This window comes from Camponotus vicinus, unplaced genomic scaffold (genome assembly GCF_025532165.1).
Source record: "Camponotus vicinus isolate PSW18456_S1 unplaced genomic scaffold, iyCamVici1.0 SCAF_13, whole genome shotgun sequence".
In the NCBI taxonomy this organism is placed as follows: Eukaryota; Metazoa; Arthropoda; class Insecta; order Hymenoptera; family Formicidae; genus Camponotus; species Camponotus vicinus.
Window position 1 is genome coordinate 231,727 of NW_028141949.1, and position 27,219 is coordinate 258,945.

A 27,219-nucleotide genomic window follows, 5' to 3' on the forward strand; every position below is an offset into this window, starting at 1 on the left:
TCGGTTATGTAAAACGATACGATGAAACCAAGATGAATTCTCGAACAACAAAATAATATATTTAATTAATACGTGTGATAATATGATTAAGCTTATTAAGAATTATAAGTATAAGAATTTCGTCAAGATACAAAATCTAAGATCTATCTTTTATTTTGAATGACTGTTTATTCACGTTTGTTGGTCATATGATCGAAAACCAATAATTAACCATTGAACGATACGCACTATCGAAAGACGAGCTAAACTTTGATTTATAATCTATAACTTCAATGTTCAATAATTATCGAAAATGGAACGGAGAAAAGATTTAACCTTTAGTCATTTCATTCCCGTTATTAAAATCCAAGTGCAATTTCAATTTTCAGTGTAAAGTGGCTCATAGTAATAATTGAAATCGTATGGCGAGAGACATACAGATCTGCCGGCATAATCCTAAATAATCCTACGTGTGCGTACGTACTTAATTATTGGAATACACGCGCATAGCGATCTTGCAAAAAAGTATGTTAACCTGCTGATTAAGGGGCGTGATGGAGTAAATCAAGTATACATATAAGTAGCGTCTAGAAGCAAAGAAAAGTCATATTAAAAATTAACAATACGTACAAAAACACCCTGTTTTATCTCTCTCTCTCTCTCTCTCTCTCTCTCTCTCTCTCTCTTCCTTCTATACATAATATAATTCATAATATAGTCTGTCATACATTTTCTTTCTCCAAAAAATAAATTTATTTAGAAAACAACAAAAAAAATGTTATAAAAATTATTCAGCATTTATCTTGTATATGGAGAAACTTTAAATTATAACAGATTTTAACGAATCTAAAAATCGCGAAAAATTGTTTAGTTTCCATATAACTCGATTATTCTATTATTATAAGTAATGGAAAGAAGTGGGAGGATTATAAGAGATTAAAAAAAATAATATTTGCTTTCTATACTCTTGCTTTTACATAAAAAAATAACTTAAACAGTCATCAAAATAATTATAAGAAACTGATACCTTGATGCTCATTTAACAATAAATTTACAAGTAATAGTGCAAGTAATAATGCTAGTTACAAGTGCAAATAATAATCTTTATTTACAATTTTGTGAAAGTTGTTGGAAATTGTTGGAAATATAAATCCGAAAATAGCCCAAAATTAATTTAGAAATTAAATACTTTGATCGCAAAATTACGAGTTTTGATCCAAGATTGTACGGGCGAAAAAAAAAAAGAGAACAAAACGTATTACGTTAATACATTTAATTGGAATATCTAGCAAAACGTATCGCTAACATAAGGCGTCGTGTGTGACTTCGATTCTCTTAACGCGTGTGCATGATGGCACGTTAAATGCAGTCATTGCCCTAACCGAACCGGCCGGGGCGACCGGGGTGACCGGGACGGGACGGTCGGCCGGCCGGCCGGTCCGCCGCCACCTGCGCCATTCACGGTCAGCCAATCCCTGTGCCTGTGTCGCCGAAACCGCGTGAAACCATCCGTTCTTCCCCCGTACCTCTTCTTACCGTGCTCATTCTCATAGCGTAGCATGCCAACGCGGCATGTCGGACACCGCGCGGCGCACGGCACGACCGGCGGCTTCCGAACTCAACGTGCGCTCCCGTGCGCGCGCACTTCCCCCTCCCCGCGTCCCACAGCCCACATACATAGCGGCCGTCGTTGCGTCGATGGCAGTGCGCCGAGAGCGCGTCGGAGCCCGAGTGTGTCGCGCGACGCGACTCTGGCGGCGGGGGAGGGGGAGAGGGGTGCGGTAACGGCGGGCGCGGCGGTAGCGGAGAGCGGAGGTAGTTGCGAGTTGCGACGGCACCGGCGCACTGGTATAGCAACATGGAGGAAGGAGAGGTTGACGGTACGTTGCCAGCCGGTCGACGCGCAACGCGGCCGCTCAGTTCGCTTCGATCGGTCAAGGTGCATCGATGTTGCTTGTGTGTAACTTTTTCTATTCTTTCGTTTTGCGTTTGCTCGTGTCCTTATTCGCGGCGTAGCGTTGAATCGATTGAAAAAAATGAAAGAGAGAAATCGATAATGTACTTGGTTCACGAGAAAGATGATTCTTTCGCGATTAGAGAAACGCGATATTTCTACATATACACATTTTCTCGTCGCGCATTCCTACAGATTTAAATTGATCGTATATCCGGTGCCAAGGCCTCTATCTCCTCTTCTCTCCTCTCCTCTCCTCTCCTCTCGTTCTTCGCTGCTGCTCCTGCCTTCTCCACTCGCTCCTCCCTTCTCTCTGTTTCTCGATATCTTTCCATACCACCACCTTCTCCTTCTCATCCTCCTTCCCCTCCTCGATATCGTGTGCTACACGCTTCCGGCTGACAGTGCGCTTTTTAGGCCTGCGCGCGCGACTCGCGCGATGGACGTCGCAGTCCCTTCTCTCCTTTCCTTCCCCCTCCTCCAAAGGCTACTCTCTCGATGAACCGCAGATCTCCCCGACGAGCGAAGAGGGTGGAGTCCGTCACGGACGTTTCATACGAGATCGTGAGGCGTTTACGATACGACGACGACGGTGACGATGACGATGATGATGATGATGATGACGACGACGACGACCACGACTACGACGATCACGACGACGAGAACGAGAAGAATATCCCAGGTATCAGATCCTACGCGCTAAAGGACAGGCGCCATGTCGTCGTTTTCCTTCTCGAGCGAGTGAGCGAGCGAGCGAGCGACCGACCGACCGACCGACCGATCGATCTTCAGCGGCGCAATGTGCGCGCAGCTGGCTGGTATAAACATCTTCTCGGCATCAAGTAAGTGAAGATCGAGCTCAACCGAAATCGAGATGTCTAACCCAAGTGATTTCTTTATACATATATATAAATATCCTATCCATATGAAAATATATATTTTCTATCTGCTCTGTAGAAGTATCTCGCATTTTATATATATACACACACACAGACATCTTTTCTATTTTAAATCTTTACATCTATATTTTTAAAATCTGTATTAACTATTTTTTTCTTTTTTTTATAATTGCAGTTTTTCTTAATCTTTCCGTTACAGAAATAATTTATACAAGAAAAAAAATATTTTCGATTGCATCTATTACAATAAAAATAATATATGTTTTCTGTTAATTGTTTGCGATTAAATTAAATTTCTAAAAAATTCTTGCCAAGAGAATACTTATTTTCTTTCAAAAATCTTCTTGAGAATAGCTTTTTTAGATTGTCGTGAAAAAATATTTTTTACTCGTTAATGCAGAAACAGTATGTTTATTTCACATTTTTTGGTCTTGGTTCTTTATAGTACAAAGTTCTCAAGATTCGCTATTTTATTTTTTTCTTAATAAATATTTCTTGGTCATTCTTGATAAGTTTTCAGTTAAATTTAGCTCTTTCGGCATTTCATATTCTGTAAAAAAGAATATATATATATATATATATATATATATATATATATATATATATATATATTTGTCGCAAGTTCTTTATAAACCCAACTTTTTTGTGACAAATTTAAAATTTTAATAAAACTCCGGCCTGTGAAGATTTTATGCCTTTTTGTAAAAAAGGCTATTTTTATAAAATGTCTGTAAACATACAGATATTGTACACTCATACACACACGCACATAAATACTTACACACATGTATAATTTCTCTTATATATTAATATTTTATTATCTGATGAAATTTTTCAATTGTACTGTCCTTTTTTGCTAAATTATTAAAACAAAATTTGTTTAAATATCTTGGTGTGAAAATAATTGGTGCATTGCAAAATTTTCCAAATGTTATTTTAAATTATAAAAAATAGATTATTTCTTTTATATACACAACTTTTGATTTATCTCTTATAATACATACTATAAACGACGAGAAATTAATGTACCTGAAAATGGCTTTTGAAATATTTATACTTCAGTGGGACACGAAAAAGTCATTTTATTCTTTTACACACACATACACGCGCGCGCATATATTCTATTAATGCCATTTCATATATTGAATTTTTTATTTTATAATTATAATTGTTATCTATAGCATATTTACAATTTTTAATTATTAGTATGTTTATAAGTATATTTTATATTTTATTCCGTATAATATATAATTTTATAATATTTTAAAGATACTTTTAAAGATGAATTTAAATTGAAAGGGATAATATTTGAAAAAATTATTGAAACATTTAAAATTATTTAAAACATTTAAAATTTCATTTGTAATACATCTTTTTATGAAACTTTGATTTTTTACATACATATAATTTGAAAAAAATATGTAAAAAATTTTTTTTTATTAGAATTTATAATATGTAAGTGTGTGTATATACATATAATATATGATATATACGTATATATGAACATATACATACGCATACATCTGATAATTTTTTTACAATTCATTTACATTACATTTTAATTTGATGTAAATTTGGATGTAAATTCATAATCATTTATTCATATTTATACTATATTCAGTTTTTTTATGCAAGCTTTTTTTATAAAATATAAAAATGTGAAATATAAGGAAAGATCAATAAAATTAGTACTTTTTACATAAAATTAGTATTTTTTACATAATGTCGATACAAGTTATTTTATTTAAGTATTTAATTATAAATAACATTTTTAATATTACAATATTAATAACATTTCATTTTTTAATATATTGTTTGGTTATTATATAATTATAATAATTTTCTTATCATATAATTATGCCGTTTATTGTATAAGATTTTAGCTTTATCTTTTTTTTATCGTAAAATAATAGAATGCAAGGTGTAATCATATTTTGCATCAATATTTTTAATGTAATATTCAATATAATTTATTTATTTAAATATACTTTATATATTTATTTATATTTTTATAGTACGGCTTTATAATGCTACATATATTTGTTTTCTTTCTTTGTAACTTAATATATAAGAATGTAAAATATATGTAATAATTAAAAAAAAATAAGTATTTTTGGCACGAAGACTGGTTTAAAGTGTAACTCGCTATCAATTACGTAATTGCGAGATAACGCGGTCGCCACGCGGTTTTAACATGGTTCTCTAAAGAAAATCAAAGTGATAGATATCAGACTAGGACAGATGCACGAAAAATAAATTGATACCTATATTGAATTTACTATAATTCTTTCATATTAAATTGCTTAATTTTTCAAAAAATTTTAAAAAATTAATGTAGAATTTAAGAAAAAGTTATACAAAGATGTGCTACAGTAAAAACATGAAACATAAACATTTATATTTTTTTTATGAATATGGAAAATATATATGTAAAAATATATAATTTCGCAATATCAATTTTATTAGAGATTTATTTGTTAGCAATTTTAATTTAGCATTTTTCTCCTCGATAAAATGTAATGTAAGATTAATAAATGTAAGATTGTATAGCAATATTTAATTTATAATAATTTATATAGTTTATTTCTATCTATTATATATTATTCTTACATATTATATATAGTTTGTCTTTTTTCTTTAAGTATAATTTTAATTTTTCCTTAACTCGCCGTTTATTTTAATTTGCACACATTTACTATATTTTTATGTGATCTATTTATTTTTTTAAATAAAAATTTTATTTAAATTTGTTCCGTTTCTTTATCAATATTTAGTAATTTTTAATAGCTTTATTACTTCGTGTATTTAGTATATTTTTCATTCTTTTCAGATCTTTTTAACTTTCTGATTAATAAAGATTTAGTGAGAGTGAGTGAGTGAGTGTGAGAGAGAGAGAGAGAGAGAGAGAGAGAGAGAGAGAGAGAGAGAGAGAGAGAGAGAGAGATTGTATCAAATACTTAAAATATTTATACTAAAATGACTATTAATTTGAGTAAAAAAACTTATATATCTTTATACACACACACACACACACAAGTTTGAGTTTACAAATACTTCAAAAGCAAAGTAGCTATTTAAATATAATTTATAAAAAAACTGCTAAACTACATAAATATAGAAATATAGAAATATGTGAATGAAAAAATGCGCATGCATGCGTCTAATCTTAAATTAATTAATGTCAATGTACAAAAAATGTACAGTATGCGTAATCAAAAAGATATATTTCTCAATTTCCTTTGAAACTTCCTGCATTGAATGAATTTTACTGGGATAAACGACACACCCAGTAATAGTGGCGTTATGTTTAATTATATTAACCACGCTATAGCAGTATTCCCTGAGTCATTCTTGTGACATATACTTATTTCGTCGCATCACCCTAATTCGTTAGCCTTTACGAACATTCCTACTTTATTATGTTTTTCAATGCACTTTTAAGTCATTTTTATTTGCGCGAGCATTTTTTGTAAATTAGTTACAGATAAGAATAGCATTGAATCATAGACAATAATAGAAAATAATAGTAACTAATAATTTTAACAATAAAATATCATATTATAATATTTATTACTTATTTTTGGCGTACGATCTTCATTATAATGGAAAGATTCACAATAACTTGATATATACTAATAATTAGATTCATTATTAGGTTCGCTATATTATTAAATTAAATTATAACTATATAATTATTAGTCATGAAAATAAAATTTTGAAAAAATGATCCTATGTGATAAATTATACATGATAATTTACTTCAATTGTTTTAATTCTCATATATATAAATAAATTTTAATAAATTTTGTTTTAAAAATAAAAAAAATTAATTTATATGTGTATGTGTGCACATGTAAAAAGTTTTTCTTTCTAATTGCATCTCTCTTGTCTTCTGTTTTTTTTTCCTCAAACATAAATGATATATTCCTTTATTTTCGATTGATTAATTATATTTAAAATAAATAGAATTTTTCTAGTTCTAACAGAATATTATTTATATGAAACATTAGCATTCATCATATACACAATTTACACGTTTCCGCTATCATATGTATTTACGAATTTGAAAACACTTTTCAATGCGAAAAATTAAAACTGCCCTTCTATCTCATCGAAATAGACGAGTAATTAATTTCCCAATTAGCAAAAGGTATATAACATGCTTCGTTCCTTTTTAAAGTATAATTTAATCATGTAATCATTAAGAAGTTGGTTTCATTAAAAAACATTTCAGTAAATACATATAATTATATATATATATATATATATATATAATTGCATCCGTGTCTCTTGACTTAATTTTTGCTGGTTGTAGGCAAACGTTTCACACAAGTATAAAACATTAAATGTAATATATAATAAGATTAAAAAATAAATAATAGATATGTAACATTAAATTGATAAAAATGTAATTCGAAACTTTTTTTAACCATCGCTTACGTACCATCCATACCATATACATGATGTACGAATACCTGCATGACATTCGACTTGAAAATATTAACTTATGTAAAGATATATATGGCTTCTAGTGTAACTTGTTGGTGCGCGAACGACAAGTAACATGCTCTTATCCTACGCCGGATGGACGGACGAGCCATCGGCTTGTTTGCTTGAAACGCGTCGAGAGTCACCGCGACGTATAGCGCATGCGCGAGCGCGGATAGTCTGGCGCCAGCAGGTGCGGCTAAATATAGCTTATGCAACGGTATCTTTCCCCGCTTACTCGCTTGACTCCCTCCGTCTTTTTCTGTTTGTCTCCTTCCCTCTGCTAGTTGAAAAAAACATGATTAATATATACATGATGTAAAAGTATTTCATAAAATTTTAAATTTTTCAGCATTGTGCTAGACAGTCGATTTATCAGTTTGTTGAATCATTAATCTATTAGAATAATTGAAATAGTTTTGTTTCTCCAACCTAACCTGACTTTAACCCAAACCTCAGACCCAGGTTAGGTCGGCGAAAAATATATATATGTTCTTGTATAAATTTATTTTTATCATTGTATTATAACATATATATTCGCAAAACAATATTATTCTCGGTTTTTTAATACATAGACATAAATATAAAAAATAAATATATATGTACTCTAATCTTGTAAATAAATAAATATAATAATCTTGCTTATATAAAAGAATAGAAATAATTATTTTCCAAAATGTTATCTCGCTCCAGAAAAGATGCAGTTGGCAACTTTTACAGCATATTTGAAGCGAAATGTTCCTATACATGTGTGTGTAAGAGTGTGTGTGTGTGTGTGTGTATTGAAGATAATAATAATTGAGATAATAATTAAGATGTTAGTACAATAATATCATAATTATAGTAATATCATAGATATATTATTATTATATATTTATATTTTGTATACACGAGTACAGAGTGAGTAAAAAATAATAGAAAAGAAAATTGCACGCATCAATTCGATGCCTCACTTTTTCGCAACAAATAATAAATTGTTTAATTATTTATTTAATATCGATATCATATATATGTACACGCGCGCGCATGCATACTCTTTTATGTTTTAAATACTTATAAGCCTATGATTATAAATCTGTCGACTCATTTGCGTATTTTAATACACGTCATTCATATGATACGACATATTGACCAATATACTTCATTTGCATGTCCAACAAACATGGAGTTTCAGTCGCGTATCTTGTGTCTTATAACACCCGACATTTCCATTCATTTACCGTCCATTTTATTTCTCCCATTTCTGTGAAATCAAAGGTTTTATGACATAGATTGCATCGATACAATATATACACTGTATCGAAATTTTTTCGATAACTTTTCCAACAATTTTGAAGAATTTTTTCCAGCAACTGTCAACAAAAATCATAATATAATATACTAAAACGTTATTACTTTTTTACTACTTGCTTACTATGTACAATATGTTCAATAAGAGGAATCATAGCTTTTTTAATCAATTTAGAAATTATTCATTCTTTTTAAAAAATCTTTATTGCGCTTTTTCAATTTTATTCATTTTATATCTTTTTAAATTTCTTTACTTTCAAATATACACAAAATATTTTCGAAAAACATAATACAGATGTTTTCTTTCGACTATAACTTCTTTGATTGAAAAATTGGACACAAATTTTTGTAGACAAAAATAATAGCATTATTTATTTCGAGTCTTTTAACATTCTCTGAAAGCGCACTAGATATTTTTTATTATATTTTATTATTATTCTATTTCTAATTAATTTCTTTATTGAATTTCTCTATACATATATACTATAATATTTTTCTATACAATATTTGTTTAATAAGAAATAACTGAAAACTGGGAAAACATCTGATAATGCGATAAAAGTATTTTTATGACGAGTCTCGTTCCGTTATATTCCAATATTTCCAGTTTCATCAATTAATAATATCTTGATGAAATACATACACGCTTAGAGAATTTCAGGAATCTAGTTTCAGATATATATTACCGTTGTCAAACGGTATTCTATAGACATAATAATCCATAACTTGTACCAGAAAATATATTTTTTGTGTAACATATATATATATATATATATATGTGTGTGTGTGTGTGTGTGTGTGTGTGTATAAATGTAAATACGACAAAAATCTAAAAAAAAAGAAAAACAATATATATATTAACAATGTACGATATACATAATAAAAAAATTTTACGATTAAACGATATACATATCTTTTTAAGTGAAAAAAGGGAATATGCGCGAAATGATTGAATTATATCATTATTTATTTAAAATAATTCACATAAAAAATCATATATATATATATATATATATATATATATAATTTTTTCTAAATAAAATATATATACAAAAAAACTAAATTGTTGAAATCTATTTTTCGTTATTTTATGTTACATCTCAGAAATTTTAAGTAGGTAACATTTGATATTTTTAAAATCGACGTCAATGTTAAAATTATCAATATATTGATACAGATCGATTTTGGCTTGAACAAGTGTTTTTTGATATAGCTTATTGTGAATATCTCATTGAAAATGAGAAAAATTCTAAGATAACAATATATACACATTAACATTATACATTTACGTTTATTTGACTATTACTTTATATATTTAATTCTATAATTGTGAAATTATTTTTTTTTGACGATACAAAGAATTACAATGAGAAAAATGATGTGGAAAAGTTATGTTTATGTTATCATAACATATTTTTCTTTGGAAAAAAATTAATTTGACCAACACATTGCAAATAAAATTTATTTGTAAATATATTTAGTAGATGCAACCATTTTTTTAAGATACGTATTAATACTATTATGCATTATCAGTCTGCAACTACTAGCATAAAGAGATTCGATCGCTGATACGATTGTTAATTGTTTGAAATCACCTGCAAGTATTGAGCTACTTACTTATCTTCGTATAGCTTTGTTTAATTTACAAATTACAAAAACAGTTTTTATTCAGTTTATCAATCTTTTTTATTCAGAAATAACTTTCTTTATTATAATTATTTTTATATTACAAAAAATATGCAGAGAACTGCGCTTGTGTGCACTAATACTTATTAATATTTATATTGAAATTCATTAATTTTTGTCATGAACAAAATATACGATTTTATATACGATAATTGAATGCTTGTTTTTTATATTATTATATTGATCTAATACTTAAAGAAATTTAATATGATAAATACATATAATATTACCACGCGCATGTTTTCACTTATATGTATATCTTAAAAGTCATTTTGATGCGGCGACCAGTTCAGAACTCGCTTTCACGAATATCACTATGACGACACCTGCATATAAATGCAGGCATCGTCCATCGGATTTTTGTTCGGATTTTTGTAATATTTAAACTGCTAGAGCAGAACAGAAAGAGTAAATTTTATTATTTTCTGATTTTTTATATTTAGGGATATTTGCCTGATTTTTTTACTAATTTTATTTTAGTATCGGAATTTCTTTTTTCACATATATATGTATTATGTATTATATATTAATATAAACATGCTTGTTTTTTAAGCATAAGTATAATAATTCTTTTCAAATTTTTATTAATTATACATATAAGCACATCTTTTTATTTATAAATTGTGTTCATTAATTTTCTATTTATTTTCTAGTAATTTTGATAAGATTTAAATTAATAAACTAGAACCAGATCCAGAAACGAAGGATAAGGAGAAGCTAGCAGAGTACAAGAAAATGTAGTTAAAAGGAGAAGAATTTACGAAGAGAGAGCAAAGATCGCGTTCCACGTGGTCGCAAGATGGCTGCCGAAAGACGTACGGAGTATCTGTTCACATCTTACCGGGCAGCATTAGATTGAAATTGAAACTTCTAATACTGTCAGGTAAAGATGTCGTCAGGATTCCGAAGACAACGATAGAAACGGATTCATCATCAAATAGAATAAAAATTTTGTGGCGTCATGTAGGGCATCAAATTTTGCAATTTATTTTTTTTTAATAGCATTTATAAGAATTTTTAATGAGTGAATTAATAAAAATAATGTTTCTTATGAATATAAATAAATATAGACAAAAATTGTAAAAATTATTCATTATGAAATATGTAATGTAACAAAATATATTTAAGAATATATATAATGAAGAAACATCCACAACATATATATACATATATATATATAGTATACAAAGAGAAACAAAAATCTTTCAATCGAATAACAAATAAAAATAATATTTTCTTTCGTTTTTTATAATTATTTAGTTTAATAGTCCTATTTGTGTGGATGTGACTAAAATCTGTTTGCTTTTCTGAAAAAGTTACAAAAAAAGACCTCGAGGTATCCGCGATGAGCGAATTCTAATATAAAAATAGAAACAATCTTCGAAAGTTTTCCTGCGAGAGTGAACCGAAAATTTATATATTGAATAGTTCGAAAAAAATTGTTTTATAAATATTAAATAGAAATAATTATGGTGACAAATAAAATAAAATTAAAACTATTACATTTTATGTGTTTTTATTATATAATGATCCACTATTAATTTATATAGTCCATTAAATTTGTTATATAACTGATATCAAATTTATGAGAATAATGCATAAAATATCAGAAAGATTGGGAGTGAAAATAAAAGAAAATGGTAAATGTACAATTAAGAGAGTTCTATTTGTTTCTGTCTGAAATATCTGATATGATAATTATAATCTTCAGAATCTATAGTCCACATTAACGCCATGTATATCGTTAATACTGTGGCCAATAATAATCGATCTATACTGTAAAAAGAAATTATATTCATTAATGTAAAGTTATTTAATTTTTAATCATTAATTTATTGCACTTTTAAATGCACTAGTAATGAATAATTACATGACTATTAACATATATTTGAAAGACAATTATAGTAACAGTTATAAGAATATCAGAATAATAATATAATTATTAGTCTAATAAGTTATTAATATATATAAATTCTAGTATATTTAAATAAAAAATATTTTTGACAAAATACATATGTATGTGCAACATACATACATACACACATACATACATACATACATACATATATACATATATAATGTATATAAAATTGCAAGAAAATATTTAATAAAAATATGTTCTCTCTTTATTCTCTATTTTTTTACTTCAAACTTTTTATTCTTATATTTTGTATATATGTTTGTTGGTATATTTTGCGTATATGTTAGTGATAGATGTATATTTTTATATATATTTACATGCATATGTACACACACAGATATATTTTAAAATTTTACACAATAAAATCTTTGATCTTTTATTATGTTTTGTTATATTGTTTTTTATTATGTTGTTATTTATATTCTTTGTTTTCAATTTTCTATTCTTGTATTTTACTTAATATATCTTAAATTTTAAATTTATTTAATACATTATATATATATATATATATATATATATATATATATATATATATATATATATATATATATATATATATATATATATATATATATATATATATATATATATATATATATGATTCTCTTCTATAATAGAATTACAAAAACAAATGCAAAAGATGAAATTTGATTTCATAGAATTTTACCTCATGAAAGGATAGACCCATAAAATGGCGAGAAATCCAATGAAACTAGGATGCCTCATATGTCTCATATATCTGCATAGCTCTCTAGATTTTGTATCCATTGGATTATTTCTTCCAGATACTTTGTACCAAACTTGTTTGAGGCCACATAATTCTGCAATATCCATCATGATACAGCCACTGTAAATAATGCACCAAAAAAATACATGGAGACCAGAAAATAGCATCCAGATTATATCATTGGAAGTTTCAATCCTCCAGATTGTTAGAGCAGGAGATTGCTGCCATTTATTAATCAGGAAGTGAAGACTTGCAGAGCTGCAAGCATTGTAAATACTTCTGCTGAGATACTCAATACGTAGTTTAGAAAAAATATCCTTAGTAAGATCATTGGCCATAATGGAGTGTTGAAAGATGAAAATTGTAAGAAGTGACACGTCTATTAAGAGAGACCACAGAGTAGACTGTATTCCATTACCATCTGGAAAGAAATAAAATTATATTTAATTGTTTAATTTTACAAAAAATATTAATAACAGAAAATGTATTTCTAAAAATAACAAGTATGTTTGTATATATACATATACTGAAAAATATATTCTATTATATATATATATAAATAATAGAATATATTTTTCAATTGTTTTTATATATAATAGAATTTATTTTTCAATTGTTTTGCGTAGCAATTTATATTAATAACAGAAGCAATTAATAAAAAAGATATAAAATCTTACCAGGTGAGACTTTACCTGATATCACACGAAGATTTTCATTTTTACTACTGTGACTTGATAAAAAATAGGTTAAGTTACATAAAATGTAGCAAGTATACATAAAACTTGAGGCGCACACAGTTATACTTAATACATTTCGAATCATTTTCGAGAGAGATATGTGATATAAATAACTTAGAACGCATAGAGTTTATGTTATAAAAATATTCTATTTTTAAATATTCTACTTCAATATCTCTATTTTTTGTACATTTAATACTTTATTACGTTATTTTGTCACGAAAACACATACATTTTTTGTAAATAAACACAAATCCGATTTATATCGGATAATATAATAAATAAATTCGCTTTACATAAATGTGTACATCATTTTATGTCAATCTAGCCTTTACATGATGAACACTATAGACATACATAAATATCTAGATACAATGTATCCAATCCGAAAATGGCCACGTTTAGTAGAACAACTGCTGCGTTGTCGTTTTGTCAACACTCGACGTTTATTTGTCGATTCTAAAAATAAGAGCCAATCACGTTCGATGGCTGCATTTAGCGGACTCACCAGTTGGATAACATTCCTAGATTTTCCGATGTAATTCGACGCTGATTGGTCGGATCTGAAAGTAGAAATCAATCATGTTTGATTGTTACTTAGCGATCGAGTCTGCTGAATGCGGCCATCGAACGTGATTGGCTCTTATTTTTAGAATCGGCAAATAACAAATTGGCCAATCGGGAGAAGAAAGTTTTAGTTTCTTTTGTTTCCGATTAGTTAAATTTCAACTTTTAATTTTCAATGCATATGGCGTTTTCAAATGGTCGTGTTTAATCGCTCCGGGGTAATTTATTAGACGTTGGCCGCATTCAGCGGACTCAACAGTTGGGCAACATTACTAGATTTTCCGATGTAATTCGACGCTAATTGGTCGGACCTGAAAGTAGAAACCAATCACGTTCGATTGCTACTTAGCAGTTGAGTCTGCTGAATGCGGCCATTAAGGCCCAGTCCGACAGTGGTCAGTTAGCTTAACTAGTAGTTAAGTAGTGATGCCAACCACTGAAACAAAATTCGGTAAGCTATTTACAAGCTATTTTAATTAATATTTAGCTTCGTTCTCATTACGATACCTCATCGCAAAACGAAAATGGATATCAAAACAAATCGTATACGAACACCAAATTTTTGTCATGAGGAAAAACTGGTACTTGTATCATTAATAAAAAAATACAAATTGATAATAGAAAATAAGCGGACTGATGCTGTGAGTGTTAGAGACAAAGAAGAGGCTTGACTGAAGATATTGGACGAGTAAACTTGTCAAAATCTAACCTTGTAAATAGCTTACCGAATTTTGTTTCAGTGGTTGGCATCACTACTTAACTACTAGTTAAGCTAACTGGCCACTGTCGGACTGGGCTTAAGATCTTTTGCACGTACAAAATTTTAAGGAAGCGTCTCGTTTGATCACGTTGCGATTGACCACAGCCAATTATATCGATCTGTGCCTAGGGTAACCAGCAACGATTAACTAATCAGAGAGTCCTATTTTCTGTAGAATGTATGGTTACATTCTTCAGAAGAAGAACTGTGATTGGTCAATGATGTCTAGTAAACTATTCTGGGTAGATCAAATCTGACCATTCGAAAACGCCATATATATCTTATATGTTTATAGCCTATGCTAATGTAGATGGCCATATGATCTACACCTATAATCTACATTTTACTTGTGGTGTTTACTTGCTCGATTAATTAAATTAATTTAATTAAATTAAAATGGTAAGTGTCTTAATGCGTATTGGAAAATTCGTTTTTATCAGACACTCGTAGGTTAGAATAGCAGATCCGAGTAAGGATCTATTCTATAGAATGACAATGTAATTGCAGCCGAAGGGAAAAACAAAGAGATTTATCGACAAGAAAAATTCTGTTACGTTCCATCTGGTCCATCGATCGCAAAAGGATCCGTTAGTGGCAGATGAAACGGCACCGCAAAGAGTTCTCGTACCAGTTGGTGAGATACACGAGGCAAAAACAGAAAGAAAGACAGTAGACAATGAAAAGCGTAAAGAGGAACAGCAAAAGTATGGTATTTACTTTGATGATGACTACAATTATTTACAACACCTTAGAGATGTCAACACATTGTCGGTTGAATGGCAACGCATTGAGTATACTAATCATACCAAATGTGACAAAGATGCTCCAAAAATTAACTTACCATCCTCCGTTTTTGCATCAAATGTTGAGGAAAAAGTTGGTATGCTCAATAAAGCGGCACCAGTCTCTGGACCACAATTGGATCTTGATCCAGATGTGGTTGCTGCCATGGATGATGATTTTGATTTTGACGATCCCGAAAATCAGTTGGAGGATAATTTCATAGAAATGGCTAACGCGGGAAGTAGCGATAGTGAGAATTCTGACAGAGAATATGGTAAATTTTTTTAAATTGAATAGTAATATCTCTTGTATTTATCTGACATTTGCAATTTTACATTTTTAGAATATGAATTGGATGAATCGGGAAATGAATATAATGAATCTGATGTTTCCTCCGACGGTAACATGAATTTAGCTGACGAGGAGGCAGACGAAGTACATAGCTTAAATGGACCTCAATATACTTTCAAAGAAGAAGAAACAAAATCGAGATTTACAGAATATTCTATGAGTAGTAGCGTGATGAGACGAAATGAACAACTTACGTTGTTGGATGATAAATTTGAACAGGTTTAAATTTTTGTTTTTTCAATATATTACAATGTTATTATTTATGTGTTTTAATTTCTTTTTATTTATAATTATATAGTTGTATGGTGCATACGATGAAAATGAAATTGGTGCTTTAGATTGCGATGAAATCGAAGGATACGTAGCGCATGATTCGGATCTTATTTTACAATATGCTGTTGAGTTTGAAAAAAAACAGAAAGAAGATGTAAGTATAATGTAGAGTACAATGAAAAATATACTAATTTTCTTTGTATTTATAGACGGAGAATATTGCGGAGCTTATGAAAGATAGAATGAAAATTGTGGAAACAGAGAGAGAATATTCGAATTCGGAAGATAATGATTTAGAACAACTCATTGTCGATGCTCGTGAAAAGGATAAATGGGATTGCGAAAGTATTCTTAGCACATATAGTAACATTTACAATCACCCTAAATTAATTCCAGATCCTCCAAAGGTAAATTATTTTATTACATATATTATAATGCTTAGATTATTTTATTAAATATATATAATGCTTGTAACTCACATTTATTTTACTAAGAAATATGGTATGAATATATAATTATGTATATAATCTTTAACTAAATTCTTTAAAGCTTTACGTGTTCTTAATAGTGTTCAAAAAAGATTGAAATTGATCGAAAAACTGGTGTCCCAAAAAATGTATTAGGCAACACTGGAAAATTAACAGCCGAAGCATTAGCTCAATTTGATGCGACAGATAATACATTAAAAAGTTCACAATCCATTGCAGAAAGTAGAAAATCCACCTTAAGCATTTTAAGCATACGACCTAAAGGAGAAACTCCCGACGCCAGGAAAGAAAGAAAAAAATTACTCAAAGAATACAGAAAAGTATGTAGTATATTGTTAAATTAAGTTTTATTTACACATTATTAATTTTTGTAATTTTAGGAAAGAAGGATAGAACGAAAAGCAAATACAGAGGCATTTAAAGAGGAAAAGAAGTGTCAAGAAAAAATTAGATTGAATAACAAACAAAACATTCACGGAAATCGCATGTTGTAAAACATTCTGTAGAATTTTTTTATAATATGGAAACATGTCATAATTTTGTTTTTATGCAATATATATATATATATATATGTATAATTTATTATAAAACTATATATATATAATTTTTCTGTATATCTGTACCAATTTCTAAATTCTAATACATATCGTAAACATTACAATGTTATAATTGAAAAAGAGAAAAATTCGCACTCTTTCATATCATATTTAAAATTTTATCTCTCGAATTGTATCGATAATAGAATCGAACGATGTCACGTAACCAGATTTGAAAAGTCGTTAGAATTCGCTTTTGTCTTTGTTAGATTAGTATTCTGAATCTTGAATCGGATAGCGACTTTGAATAGAGGTGGAGCGCGTAGAGTAGCAACGACGTAGTCGTAAATAAAGAATTGCAGCAACCACGAACACCTAACCACGTGAGAGATCACGAGACAACGCGCGACGAAGCGCCGTTGTAAGGCGAGGCAGAGGGCGGAAGCTCCAAAGTCATATGATCGATTCGTGATCGTTTAGCTCTCGCCGTTTGCCGTTTGCCGTTTTGCTTCCCGCACGTCGCAAAGATGGCCAGCCAGACGCAGGGTATTCAACAGCTTCTGACCGCCGAGAAGCGCGCTGCCGAGAAGGTCTCGGATGCCAGAAAACGTGAGTGCATTTCCATCGAAATGGCCCGCGACGCGGGTGCGACGTTCGATCGCTCCATCACGAGGCTGTAACCCCTTTTCTTCGGTCGTGATGTTAAATCTTGTCGAAAATGATACGCATGACGAATTCTCGTCATTTCACTCGGGATGATGCCGCGAAGCGCGTAGAGAGTAAATTTTAATTGCAATTTAATTTATGCACGTTTGCGATTTTGCAGCGAGAACAATTTTGGTTAACCTACGCGCGATCTGTTTGTGTCATTGTAACAAGTATCATATTCGCCAAGTTTTGCTTAAATTTTCATAGTTTTTCTCTCGAGTGCATAATTTTATTTAGTAGAGCTTTAGTAGAGATTTTTCTTCAAAGCTTTGCTTATTCGCTATATTCTATCTTGATGATTGTTGAATTTCTCTAGGAACTCTCTCTCTCTCTGATCTGACAATGTAATAATATCTAATGAAAAAGTGTTAAAATAGAATTATAAGAATTTGTATACATTTTATATAAATTTGGAAAAAATCCCGAATATAATTGTAATTTTCTTTATAGGTAAAGCACGTCGTCTGAAGCAGGCTAAAGAAGAAGCTCAGGATGAAATTGAGAAATATCGGCAGGAACGTGAAAAACAATTTCGTGAATTTGAAGCCAAGGTTAGTATTATTCCTCACTAGTTTATAATTACATTGATGTTTATTATTATATTTATATCATATTAAATTTATATCATAATATTCAATTACCAATTTAATCATAATGTTATTATAGCATATGGGTTCAAAAGAAGACGTAGCTGCACGCATCGAGGCAGATACACGACTCAAAATAGAAGAAATGAATCAGACTGTTGCTGTGCATAAAAACATGGTAAGCGTACACACTGTAGATAATACTTACATATCATAAATTTAATTAATAAAGACAATTATATGTAGAGAGGTAATTATATATATAAGAAATTATAATATTTATTTTCTTGTTTTCTTTTATAATTTAGGTCATGCTTAAGATTTTGGATTTGGTGTATGATATCAAGCCGGAATTGCACAGCAATTATCGCATTGAGGTCTAAGCTACAGGAATTATATCTAATAGTTTTAAGTAATATAATATAATATATATGTATGTATATATATATATATATATATATATATATATATATACTATATATAAATACATACATTAAATATTACTGTTCGCTTACACCGTATCTTAATAACATATTTATCGCTGTTATATCGTATGACATGTTATATTTTATTGGAATAACTGCATATAAATGTAGTTTTAGATAGCGATACTCAAACTACTACTAAAATCTTTTCCGCAGTTGTTACACGACAATAAATGTCTCCATATTGTTATTATCGCTGAGCTTTTTTGTCGGCACGTGTTTGAATAGTTTGAGAATTGCTGTAACGTATTTGCATCAAAATAAAAAAAAAATAATAATATAAATGTAAAGTATCATCCGATGTGTCATGGCCTAGACACATCGGAAAGATATATTATCGTTAAGATAGATATGGCTAAAGTGATTTAAGGTGATGGTAAAGAATTCTATGTTGTAAATGTTTATCATTAGATGTCATTCCATGATTTCTGTCGCATCGAGGACGTAAAACACATTTTCATCAAACAAGATTTTCTTCTACAGCTTTTCGCGGTTTACGGACGCGCTCCCAGTCGATAGTGAACCACGTAATGTTGTAGCAACATTTAAACTTGTTTTAAAGTATCTATTGAATTTGTGTAATGAGTAACTTTGTCTCATATATATGTATATATATATACACATGCGCATATACCCTATCTATGTAAGTTGATTGGTTGTCTGTATAGTGCCCAAAATAAAAAATAAAAAAAAGACAACAATAAAAGCCTAAAATTCTTATATTTTCATTTTTGTAGAAACTATTATTTTTAAATAGACAATTTTATATACATAGGAGGATGAGAATACATACATAATGCATATATATATATATATTATAATTTTTTAATGTATATAATTTAATATAAATAAATAAGAGGGAACTTGTATATTTAAAGTATAGAATATATAGAAGACATTTAAATATTTAAAATACATTGTATATATTGTGCATGGAAAAATGAATTTTGTGTATGCATAATAGTAAAATTCTTGTATTTATCGATTTTATTTTTAAATTCGATTTATAGTTGTATTCATATATTATCGGTCTTGTTTTGTCGATTGTATATACGGGCGTTTTTCAGCAACCGACATGTATCTTGTTCTATTGTTTCTTTCGGGTAAGTTCGGTTCGACTGCATACTCGTGATTGGTAGATAATGTTCCGAATCGCGTCGGCGCAAATCAAGGAAAGTTACCTTACCGTAAATCTTGGCCTCATTAAAGAATAGTCTTCATCTATGTATTTTATAGGCTTATGGTTGAACGCGCCGCGTCCATGTCGCGCATACGAGCGCGCGCGCTACGCGTTGCGCGCTATGCGTCGTCGCGACGATCAGCTGTGCGCACCTAACCTCCTCTCACCTTCACTCGGCGCGCCGCGCTCGCGAACGACAGTCCGACGTCCGATAGTACGCGTTTCATTTTGCGTGTCTTGTATCCAATGTTGTTGAGCACTCGGCGCTAGCGCCACCCGATAGAGAGCGGCCGGAATTGCGATTCGATTTCGTGAACTAAGCCGCGACAGCGAAGAGCGGTGTCAGTGCGTGTGCCATTCCGCGCCGAGAAATGGAAGTTGACGAGACGCGTTCGTTCTCCGATACAAGAGTGAGCACGTTGCCGATATTGCGTGTAATCGCGCGCGAGCCCGTCGCGGTGACAGCTGTGCGCGTACTTGTTTTTTGAAGCTCTTGTTATGACAAAGAAGGTATCACCGGGCACGACCGGTCGCCGACCAGCCGCGTATCCGGCCGAAAGATTGTTGTCATCGTCGCCGTTGTCGTGTGTAAGTATCGTGCGCGTCGCGTATAAAAGTGTTTAGTTGGGTCTTCCGTTCCCTTGCGAGAAGGAATTGCCGGCGAGGGATTAATACGAGAATTCAAAGGTCACCGAGGAAAGAGTGATCGAAGCAAAGATGTGGTGTCTTGTCAGCCAAGCCAATTCCGTCATCCTCGAGGTGCAGGTCGATCCGAAGGCCATCGGCCAAGAATGTCTCGAAAAGGTAAGCGCGTACTTTTGTCCTTGTCGATAATCAACACATTGTCCCGTCTATACGTCAATCATGGAAGTTTAGCTCCAGTTTTATTTGCTTATACTCGAGGATCGTATGTTCGATGTAAACATGGAATATAATTTTAATTAATTTTCTCATATTTTTAACGCGCATACCTTTGCATTCACACTGTCCACAATATTCATATTAATAACAAATCAATTGCCACTGAGGACAAATATGAATTACTTATCTTTTAATTACTACGTAAGTTACATGTACAATTCAGATTTTCGTATCAAGCTTTGAATTCTCTTCAATTTATTCACGAGAAAATATCTGATCACACGTTTGTTTTTTAATTGAAATCGGTTATATAGTAATTGATTTGTGATGCTAGAGACATTAATAAAAATTATATATACATTATAATTATTAAATTATATATACATAGATAATGATTTATTTCAATGAGATAACTTTTAATTAGCAACTTTCGAAGTAAGAAGTTTATTTTTTCCAAAAAGGAAAAAGAGAATTATATATATATAATTCATTTAGCAAGTTTGTATATGAAAATAAACGAACTCTTTGTCGATACGAATCTGTATGATTCATAGTACAAACTTATCACCCTGAGGACTTTAAATGTGATTCAAGTCGAGACAATCGTGCACGCTGCAACTCGAAAAGATTGCAGCCTCATATTGTGTAATATATATCAAAGTGTAGCAAGATTCGCGATTCATATATGAAAACGTATAATGGCAGGTATAATGATAATTCAAGTTTTCAACTTTGGAGAGAGTCGGGACTTTTAATTTGCGAAAAATTGATGTCATAATTTTTCCATTAATTTATCTCATTTTAGATGTGAATAAATAAGTAGATTATGATTTCTCTGGAATTTGTTGACACTCTTAATGAATATAAAATTATCTGAAAAACAATTTTTTTAATTGCACTGTGTCTCTTCGATGATTTCTGCGAATCCGCGTAGAATAAAATCTGATATAACGCGTTGATATTGGTTTAGATGAGTGTACATACAGCGATTTATGAAAAAAACCTTTCGCACATGGATAAAATTTAAATGCATAAATACCGTAAGCGTGTGCATTCTCGATTTTCATTTCAAAACATTTTCGACTCTCACCATTAGCGATTTATTGCTTTCTTTTTTATACTTCATAGTAATACATATCGTATATATATATTTAGTTGTTTTTACATTAATTTGAAAAAGAGTTACGTACAATAGATTCTGTAAATATAAAATATGCTTACATCATAGTATAGTACTATCTAGGAAACTATCGTAATATGCTGGATATTGATTTAGTTTGTTTTTAGAAAAGTGGTCTTATATGAAGATTGAACATATCTATTTTTCTGTTTACAAATATTCATAATGATAAATTTGTTGAGAAGCCATGCATATATGTCTGTGTGTGTATATACGAGGAAGAGATAAGATAATAAAGGAAAAAGAAAGCTTTTATTTACACACACATACACACACTCACACACATACTGGGATATTATAGTAGAAATATTTAATTTATTATATATATATATATATATATATATATATATATATATATAATTATCAAGAGTTAGTTTATCATACACGCATAAAAAGATCCTATATATATATATTTTTTTTAAACTTTAATAGTAGCTTATGAGTGTACCTTGGCCTAGGTCATAATTTTCACGTGCGCAACAGATGCTACGAAAACACATGGCCGGCATGAATTTTAGTTTGACGTTAATATCGAAAATATCGTTGGTAGCTTCAAAGCAGTTTCAAAGGTTTTTTGAAAAATCCATTTCTGTAATTCTATCTACTTCTTCGTAAAAAATTTTCCGTTGCGTGATTTGCATATTTTTTAACGGGAGATAAAAATAGAGAAATAGACTATTAATGAATCGCCATAATTATTTATAATTTACAGTTATAATTTACAAAGTGTAAATTATCATATATATAAACTTTTTGTTACTAGTTTAATATTATATTCCTCTCTTTATTCTCTTATTAAGTTTATAGTTTTAAATTGCTATATGTGAGTACGTTTGATATAAATAAATATTCTTAATTTATTGACATTAATAAATATATTTTTGCATTGATAAAAGATTAATGCTACGTTATATATTTATATATGCTAAAGCTCGAATATTATATAATTTATTTTCGCGATGATTATTCCGATTTATCCTGGATTAATGATTACTCTAGATATTGATGACTTTTACGCTAATCTGTTTTTCAACGGCATAATCGTGACCCGGCGGCCACACTACCATTTGCATTTTATATATTGTTGTATACGCGTCGCATGTAGAGCAAGAACCGGTTATCACGAAAATAACTTCGAAGATTGGGATAGGCTGAAAATAATCTCCAGTGTTCCTTGCTCCGCTCGTTCTCTTTCATTTGAACAATTTAACGAGATAATTTTGTATGTTCCTATATTTTGTATGTTCACGCACGATTGATGCATGATTTATCCAAAATTACAATGTTTCAGTATAAAAAAAAATTTTGTTTAATTATATGGAAAAGAATCATCTCCCTCTACTATTTATTGAACGAGCGAATTTTGCGGGTCTTGTTTTGATTATCAGTTGATATCTGGTTGTTGCTGCATAATTTCTGAAAGATAAATAAATATTTTATCATAAAAAATAGCAAATTTTCAGCATCTTTCTTACAATAACATCTTTCTTATAATGATAAAATACTATAATTTTATTATAACTCTAATAATCATATTTACTTGGCACAATTCGGAATTAATGTTCAAATTATTAATCAGTGGGTTGCCACGAAACAAACGTGCGTAATTTTTAACAAATGCAAAAAACACTATTTAAACGGTGTAATTGCATAAATTATGCAAATTGCATGGAACTACGTACGCCAATCAAACAGAATTGTGCTATTCAGCAAAACTTGTTTAATTGGCGTTTGTTAATCTTTGTTGAAGATTGTATTGTAATAAATAGATTAGCGTGTTCCAGATGAAAGAGTATGATGGAAAACTATCGGCAGCAGTGTGTTTACTATTACATGTTAATTCCCATTGTGTTCACGATCATTGAGTGTAAGTGGATTAGAGGGTCTAAATAAATTGTAATTTTACTGATCAATGCATTAATAATTGCTTCCATTTGCAAAATTCTCTACTATGTGCGTTTTTCGCGCACAGTCGACAAATCGTGGCTCTGATGGCATTACATTACTTTCAAAATGAAACGTGTACAAATACAAATTAATCTTCTCTCTTGCGTATTATATGCTTACAAGAATATAATTGCGTAAAAAATTTTGCAAAATTTATTATTATACACACATACGGGCGTGCGCGCATGTACGAGATATTTCTTTAAATATTATTACAAATTAATTGAGAATTGTGAATGATTCTTTTTGGCTATTGCAAGATTCAGTTGTGTTTTTATGAACAGAAAAATTTACATCTCTAATCAAAAATTCATTCTTAAAGCTTTACATGATATATTTTTAACTCACGGATATATTCTCTCATATATATATTGATATAAATGTTTTTATGAAGCTTGTTACATGCGTGCGCGCGCATGTGGAAGATATCCCATCATGATATCGATCATTTTAATTCATTTACGTTATTCCCTTTCGCAAAATATCCGTATCACACACACACACACACACACAGCATTTATTTATTTGAAAAACGATACGTTTGAAATTTTCTCATGCCTATCGGTGGCGCTGCGTTACATCACTATGGAAATTAGGTCAAAATTGGCCGGAATTCAATCCGGGAATCCAATTTGCTGTCGTCTTTGTGCTCCGCGGAGTCAATCCGATCGACGCGCGCGCATGAGGCAGACGTTTTCAAGATCTAATTTGCGTTTACCAGGAGTCTATTTCCCGCTCTGTTCGCGTCATGCAAGGTAAGAGAGAATGTCTAAATTGTCCTCAGTCTTATACGCACGGCGTCGTAAGATCGCTCTCCCTTTATGTATGATAAAGCGATTCTTTTTTCGATATTTTTTTGCGTCTGATTTCTTACAATCCCAATTGACATTGTATGTGCAAAGAATTTTATTCATTTCATCCGACCACGATTAGCATTTATATTTCTTGACCAATTGAACATATCTAGAAAATACTATTTGCCATCACAATCAAATCTGAACAGTTATCCGAACAATTTCATGTTTACATTTATTCGTTATAATCTCTACGAATATTATTTCTTTAAAATTTTACTTATCATCAATACAGGAAAGAGAAACAGAAGGGAGGAGGAGAGAGAATATGGACACTTCAATAAATAAATTTTTAATTGTGAAATAAACTAAAAATGAATGTTGATATATCTTGAAATTAAATAATAAAGTTGCGAGTCGTAACACGATTTTTATTTTGACGATTTTGGGCAGTTGACAATTCTCTCAAAACTATTTAGGATCACAATGTCACTTTTTTATAAAACTTTTGCTGATTAATAATTCTATAATGGCAAACAACTTAAGTACAAATTTTTAATCAGCTATTTCTCATTCGAAAAACATGAAAAATCAATGGATAAGGGAGAAAGAGAGAGAGAAGCTAGGAACTTAATATACTTGGTTTTTTTAATTCTCTTTATTTGAGGTCATTTTGGCAAGTGGAAAATGTACAATATCCGATCCAAATCTTTTCTATGCACATGAGAGAATATTGCCGATCGGTTCCGATGCACATAAAATTTTACGATGCAGTTAGATCGGTACGATCGGCCGATACTGATTTCCATCGCGAATCGGAAGCATCTGTTATTCTTCTTTCTTTTTTTGTTCTTTTATGTCACACAATAAAATAATTGACAGAATGACTTACATTTCCGATTTCCAGAAGTATATTTAATCGCACGATTAGATTTTTGTATTACTGTGAATGCGAGAAAAACATTGTCAATTGTAAAATAGAATAATTAGAAAAGTATCGACGGATAAAATTTTGGATAAAATTGAATTTTGCGTAAAATAAATGTAAAGAATATCATTACGAAATAAAACTTTTTTTATGAGACAGATAAAACTTGAAATTAATATTATAATAATTTAGTTTCTGAAATGCATAGTATTAATATAAACTATGCATGACAGAGAGAGAGAGAGCAAATTCTTTTAACTTTATAATTGCATTTTTTTCGCGTTCAGGATTTAAAATTTTTTACAATTCTCATGTATATGCAGAAACACGCAATATATACAATTTTTTTCTTCAAAAGACTAATTGAAATTCAATTAATTCATCATTTTCGGAAGATCGCCGCAAAGGTCGCGCGTTTTTTGCCAACTTATTGCATTTATGCAAATAGATTCTACGGCGCATCGAGCGTAAAATAAAAATCTTATGTTCAACAACGATGCTGATAAGAGAATGGCTGTCGATCCCTCGTGTCGCATTCGTTTGGCGAACTCTTGCCGGCAAAGGGTAAAAGTTAATTTCGCAAAGAGAGTAACGTGGAAATGCAAATATGTGACAAACGGAATAAATAACAAAGATCTCTTCTTGCTCCCTTCCTCGTCGTATGTGCGTGTCCTGTAGGAGCGTTTCTTGATACAGTTGAAAATTTTCGTAGTGTCGGACCGCAGTTGGTTTAAAATGCAAATGGTCGCATTAATATTTGTTTTAAGTGCTTCGTTTCGTACGAAACTGCACCGGTATGGCGCGCGTGGTATATGCAACCGCGAAATTGGATGGCCACGTGTGTGCCTATGCACATGTGATGAGCGCGTGGGATGACGTTTGGATTAAATCGCGTAAATTTTAATTATATCCGTTTAGAATGTTTACAATATGAAACATATTGTATATAGAGAGAATATGTCGGAGAATATTTGTCCCAACAAGCGAGATAGATTCTTTATTCTTTTTTTTCTTTGTATGCTTATGCAGAAGATTACAAATCGATAGTACAAAAAAAATGTCAAATGTTATATCATGTTGTAAAAATTAAAATGTAGTAGAAATACATTT

The 27,219-nt window shown here is 30.4% G+C and overlaps 6 protein-coding genes across 10 annotated transcripts in view; 4 read left to right on the forward strand and 2 right to left on the reverse strand.

Moving 5' to 3' along the window:
* Window positions 1–1,671: 1,671 nt before the first annotated feature.
* LOC145964113 (uncharacterized) lies at window positions 1,672–11,795 on the forward strand. Of its 3 annotated transcripts, none has more exons than XM_083086524.1 (3): window positions 1,672–1,935; window positions 2,443–2,775; window positions 7,365–8,481. In XM_083086524.1, the coding sequence occupies exons 1-3, from the start codon at window positions 1,838–1,840 to the stop codon at window positions 7,393–7,395; spliced, it is 462 nt and encodes a 153-aa protein (XP_082942650.1). In that variant the 5' UTR covers window positions 1,672–1,837; the 3' UTR covers window positions 7,396–8,481. The 3 variants fall into 3 exon arrangements, 2 of the variants coding, with proteins under 2 accessions (XP_082942650.1, XP_082942651.1); XM_083086525.1 differs by lacking the exon at window positions 7,365–8,481 and adding an exon at window positions 10,982–11,795 and having other exon boundaries at window positions 1,676–1,935; XR_014436346.1 differs by lacking the exon at window positions 7,365–8,481 and adding an exon at window positions 10,982–11,795 and having other exon boundaries at window positions 1,678–1,859.
* Window positions 11,796–11,937: 142 nt separating this feature from the next.
* On the reverse strand, window positions 11,938–14,082 carry LOC145964112 (nurim homolog). Of its 2 annotated transcripts, none has more exons than XM_083086522.1 (3): window positions 13,622–14,082; window positions 12,885–13,365; window positions 11,938–12,072 (listed from the first exon to the last, which is right to left on the reverse strand). In XM_083086522.1, the coding sequence occupies exons 1-3, from the start codon at window positions 13,764–13,766 to the stop codon at window positions 11,949–11,951; spliced, it is 750 nt and encodes a 249-aa protein (XP_082942648.1). In that variant the 5' UTR covers window positions 13,767–14,082; the 3' UTR covers window positions 11,938–11,948. The 2 variants fall into 2 exon arrangements, with proteins under 2 accessions (XP_082942648.1, XP_082942649.1); XM_083086523.1 differs by having other exon boundaries at window positions 13,637–14,079.
* Window positions 14,083–15,278: 1,196 nt separating this feature from the next.
* Ltv1 (LTV1 ribosome biogenesis factor) lies at window positions 15,279–17,475 on the forward strand. Its single transcript, XM_083086528.1, has 7 exons — window positions 15,279–15,407; window positions 15,516–16,065; window positions 16,135–16,361; window positions 16,441–16,569; window positions 16,625–16,822; window positions 16,984–17,223; window positions 17,284–17,475. The coding sequence occupies exons 1-7, from the start codon at window positions 15,405–15,407 to the stop codon at window positions 17,395–17,397; spliced, it is 1,461 nt and encodes a 486-aa protein (XP_082942654.1). The 5' UTR covers window positions 15,279–15,404; the 3' UTR covers window positions 17,398–17,475.
* A 360-nt stretch (window positions 17,476–17,835) lies between these two features.
* Window positions 17,836–19,941, forward strand: Vha13 (V-type proton ATPase subunit Vha13). Its single transcript, XM_083086530.1, has 4 exons — window positions 17,836–18,048; window positions 18,598–18,698; window positions 18,814–18,912; window positions 19,043–19,941. Exons 1-4 carry the CDS (start codon window positions 17,967–17,969, stop codon window positions 19,115–19,117), a joined length of 357 nt encoding a protein of 118 aa, XP_082942656.1. The 5' UTR covers window positions 17,836–17,966; the 3' UTR covers window positions 19,118–19,941.
* Window positions 19,942–20,472: 531 nt separating this feature from the next.
* Window positions 20,473–27,219, forward strand: part of Dnr1 (E3 ubiquitin-protein ligase defense repressor 1) — a 129,103-nt gene continuing 122,356 nt past the window's right edge. The window contains exon 1 of the mRNA XM_083086529.1: window positions 20,473–21,203. Coding sequence (XP_082942655.1) covers window positions 21,117–21,203 — 87 coding nt within the window. The 5' untranslated portion in view covers window positions 20,473–21,116. The remainder of the gene's footprint in view (window positions 21,204–27,219) is intronic.
* Window positions 23,282–27,219, reverse strand: part of LOC145964118 (uncharacterized) — a 128,088-nt gene continuing 124,150 nt past the window's right edge. For both annotated transcript variants that reach the window (XM_083086531.1, XM_083086532.1), the window contains one exon: window positions 23,282–23,856. In XM_083086531.1, the coding sequence (XP_082942657.1) occupies window positions 23,782–23,856 (75 nt within the window). In that variant the 3' untranslated portion in view covers window positions 23,282–23,781. The remainder of the gene's footprint in view (window positions 23,857–27,219) is intronic.

What these genes read in the sequence shown, in the direction of transcription:
- LOC145964113 (XM_083086524.1), top strand. Translation starts at nt 1,838, where the DNA reads ATGGAGGAAGGAGAGGTTGACGGTACGTTGCCAGCCGGTCGACGCGCA. An exon ending in AAGGTGCATCGATGTTGCTT is followed by an intron (nt 1,936 to 2,442) that starts GTGTGTAACTTT and finishes GATGAACCGCAG; the next exon opens with ATCTCCCCGACGAGCGAAGA. An exon ending in AAACATCTTCTCGGCATCAA is followed by an intron (nt 2,776 to 7,364) that starts GTAAGTGAAGAT and finishes TATGGCTTCTAG; the next exon opens with TGTAACTTGTTGGTGCGCGA.
- LOC145964112 (XM_083086522.1), bottom strand. Translation starts at nt 13,766, where the DNA reads ATGATTCGAAATGTATTAAGTATAACTGTGTGCGCCTCAAGTTTTATG. An exon ending in ATCAGGTAAAGTCTCACCTG is followed by an intron (nt 13,366 to 13,621) that starts GTAAGATTTTAT and finishes ATTTCTTTCCAG; the next exon opens with ATGGTAATGGAATACAGTCT. An exon ending in TGGGTCTATCCTTTCATGAG is followed by an intron (nt 12,073 to 12,884) that starts GTAAAATTCTAT and finishes TTCTTTTTACAG; the next exon opens with TATAGATCGATTATTATTGG.
- Ltv1 (XM_083086528.1), top strand. An exon ending in TGGATGATAAATTTGAACAG is followed by an intron (nt 16,362 to 16,440) that starts GTTTAAATTTTT and finishes ATAATTATATAG; the next exon opens with TTGTATGGTGCATACGATGA. An exon ending in AAAAAAAACAGAAAGAAGAT is followed by an intron (nt 16,570 to 16,624) that starts GTAAGTATAATG and finishes TTGTATTTATAG; the next exon opens with ACGGAGAATATTGCGGAGCT.
- Vha13 (XM_083086530.1), top strand. Translation starts at nt 17,967, where the DNA reads ATGGCCAGCCAGACGCAGGGTATTCAACAGCTTCTGACCGCCGAGAAG. An exon ending in TTCGTGAATTTGAAGCCAAG is followed by an intron (nt 18,699 to 18,813) that starts GTTAGTATTATT and finishes ATGTTATTATAG; the next exon opens with CATATGGGTTCAAAAGAAGA. An exon ending in TTGCTGTGCATAAAAACATG is followed by an intron (nt 18,913 to 19,042) that starts GTAAGCGTACAC and finishes TTTATAATTTAG; the next exon opens with GTCATGCTTAAGATTTTGGA.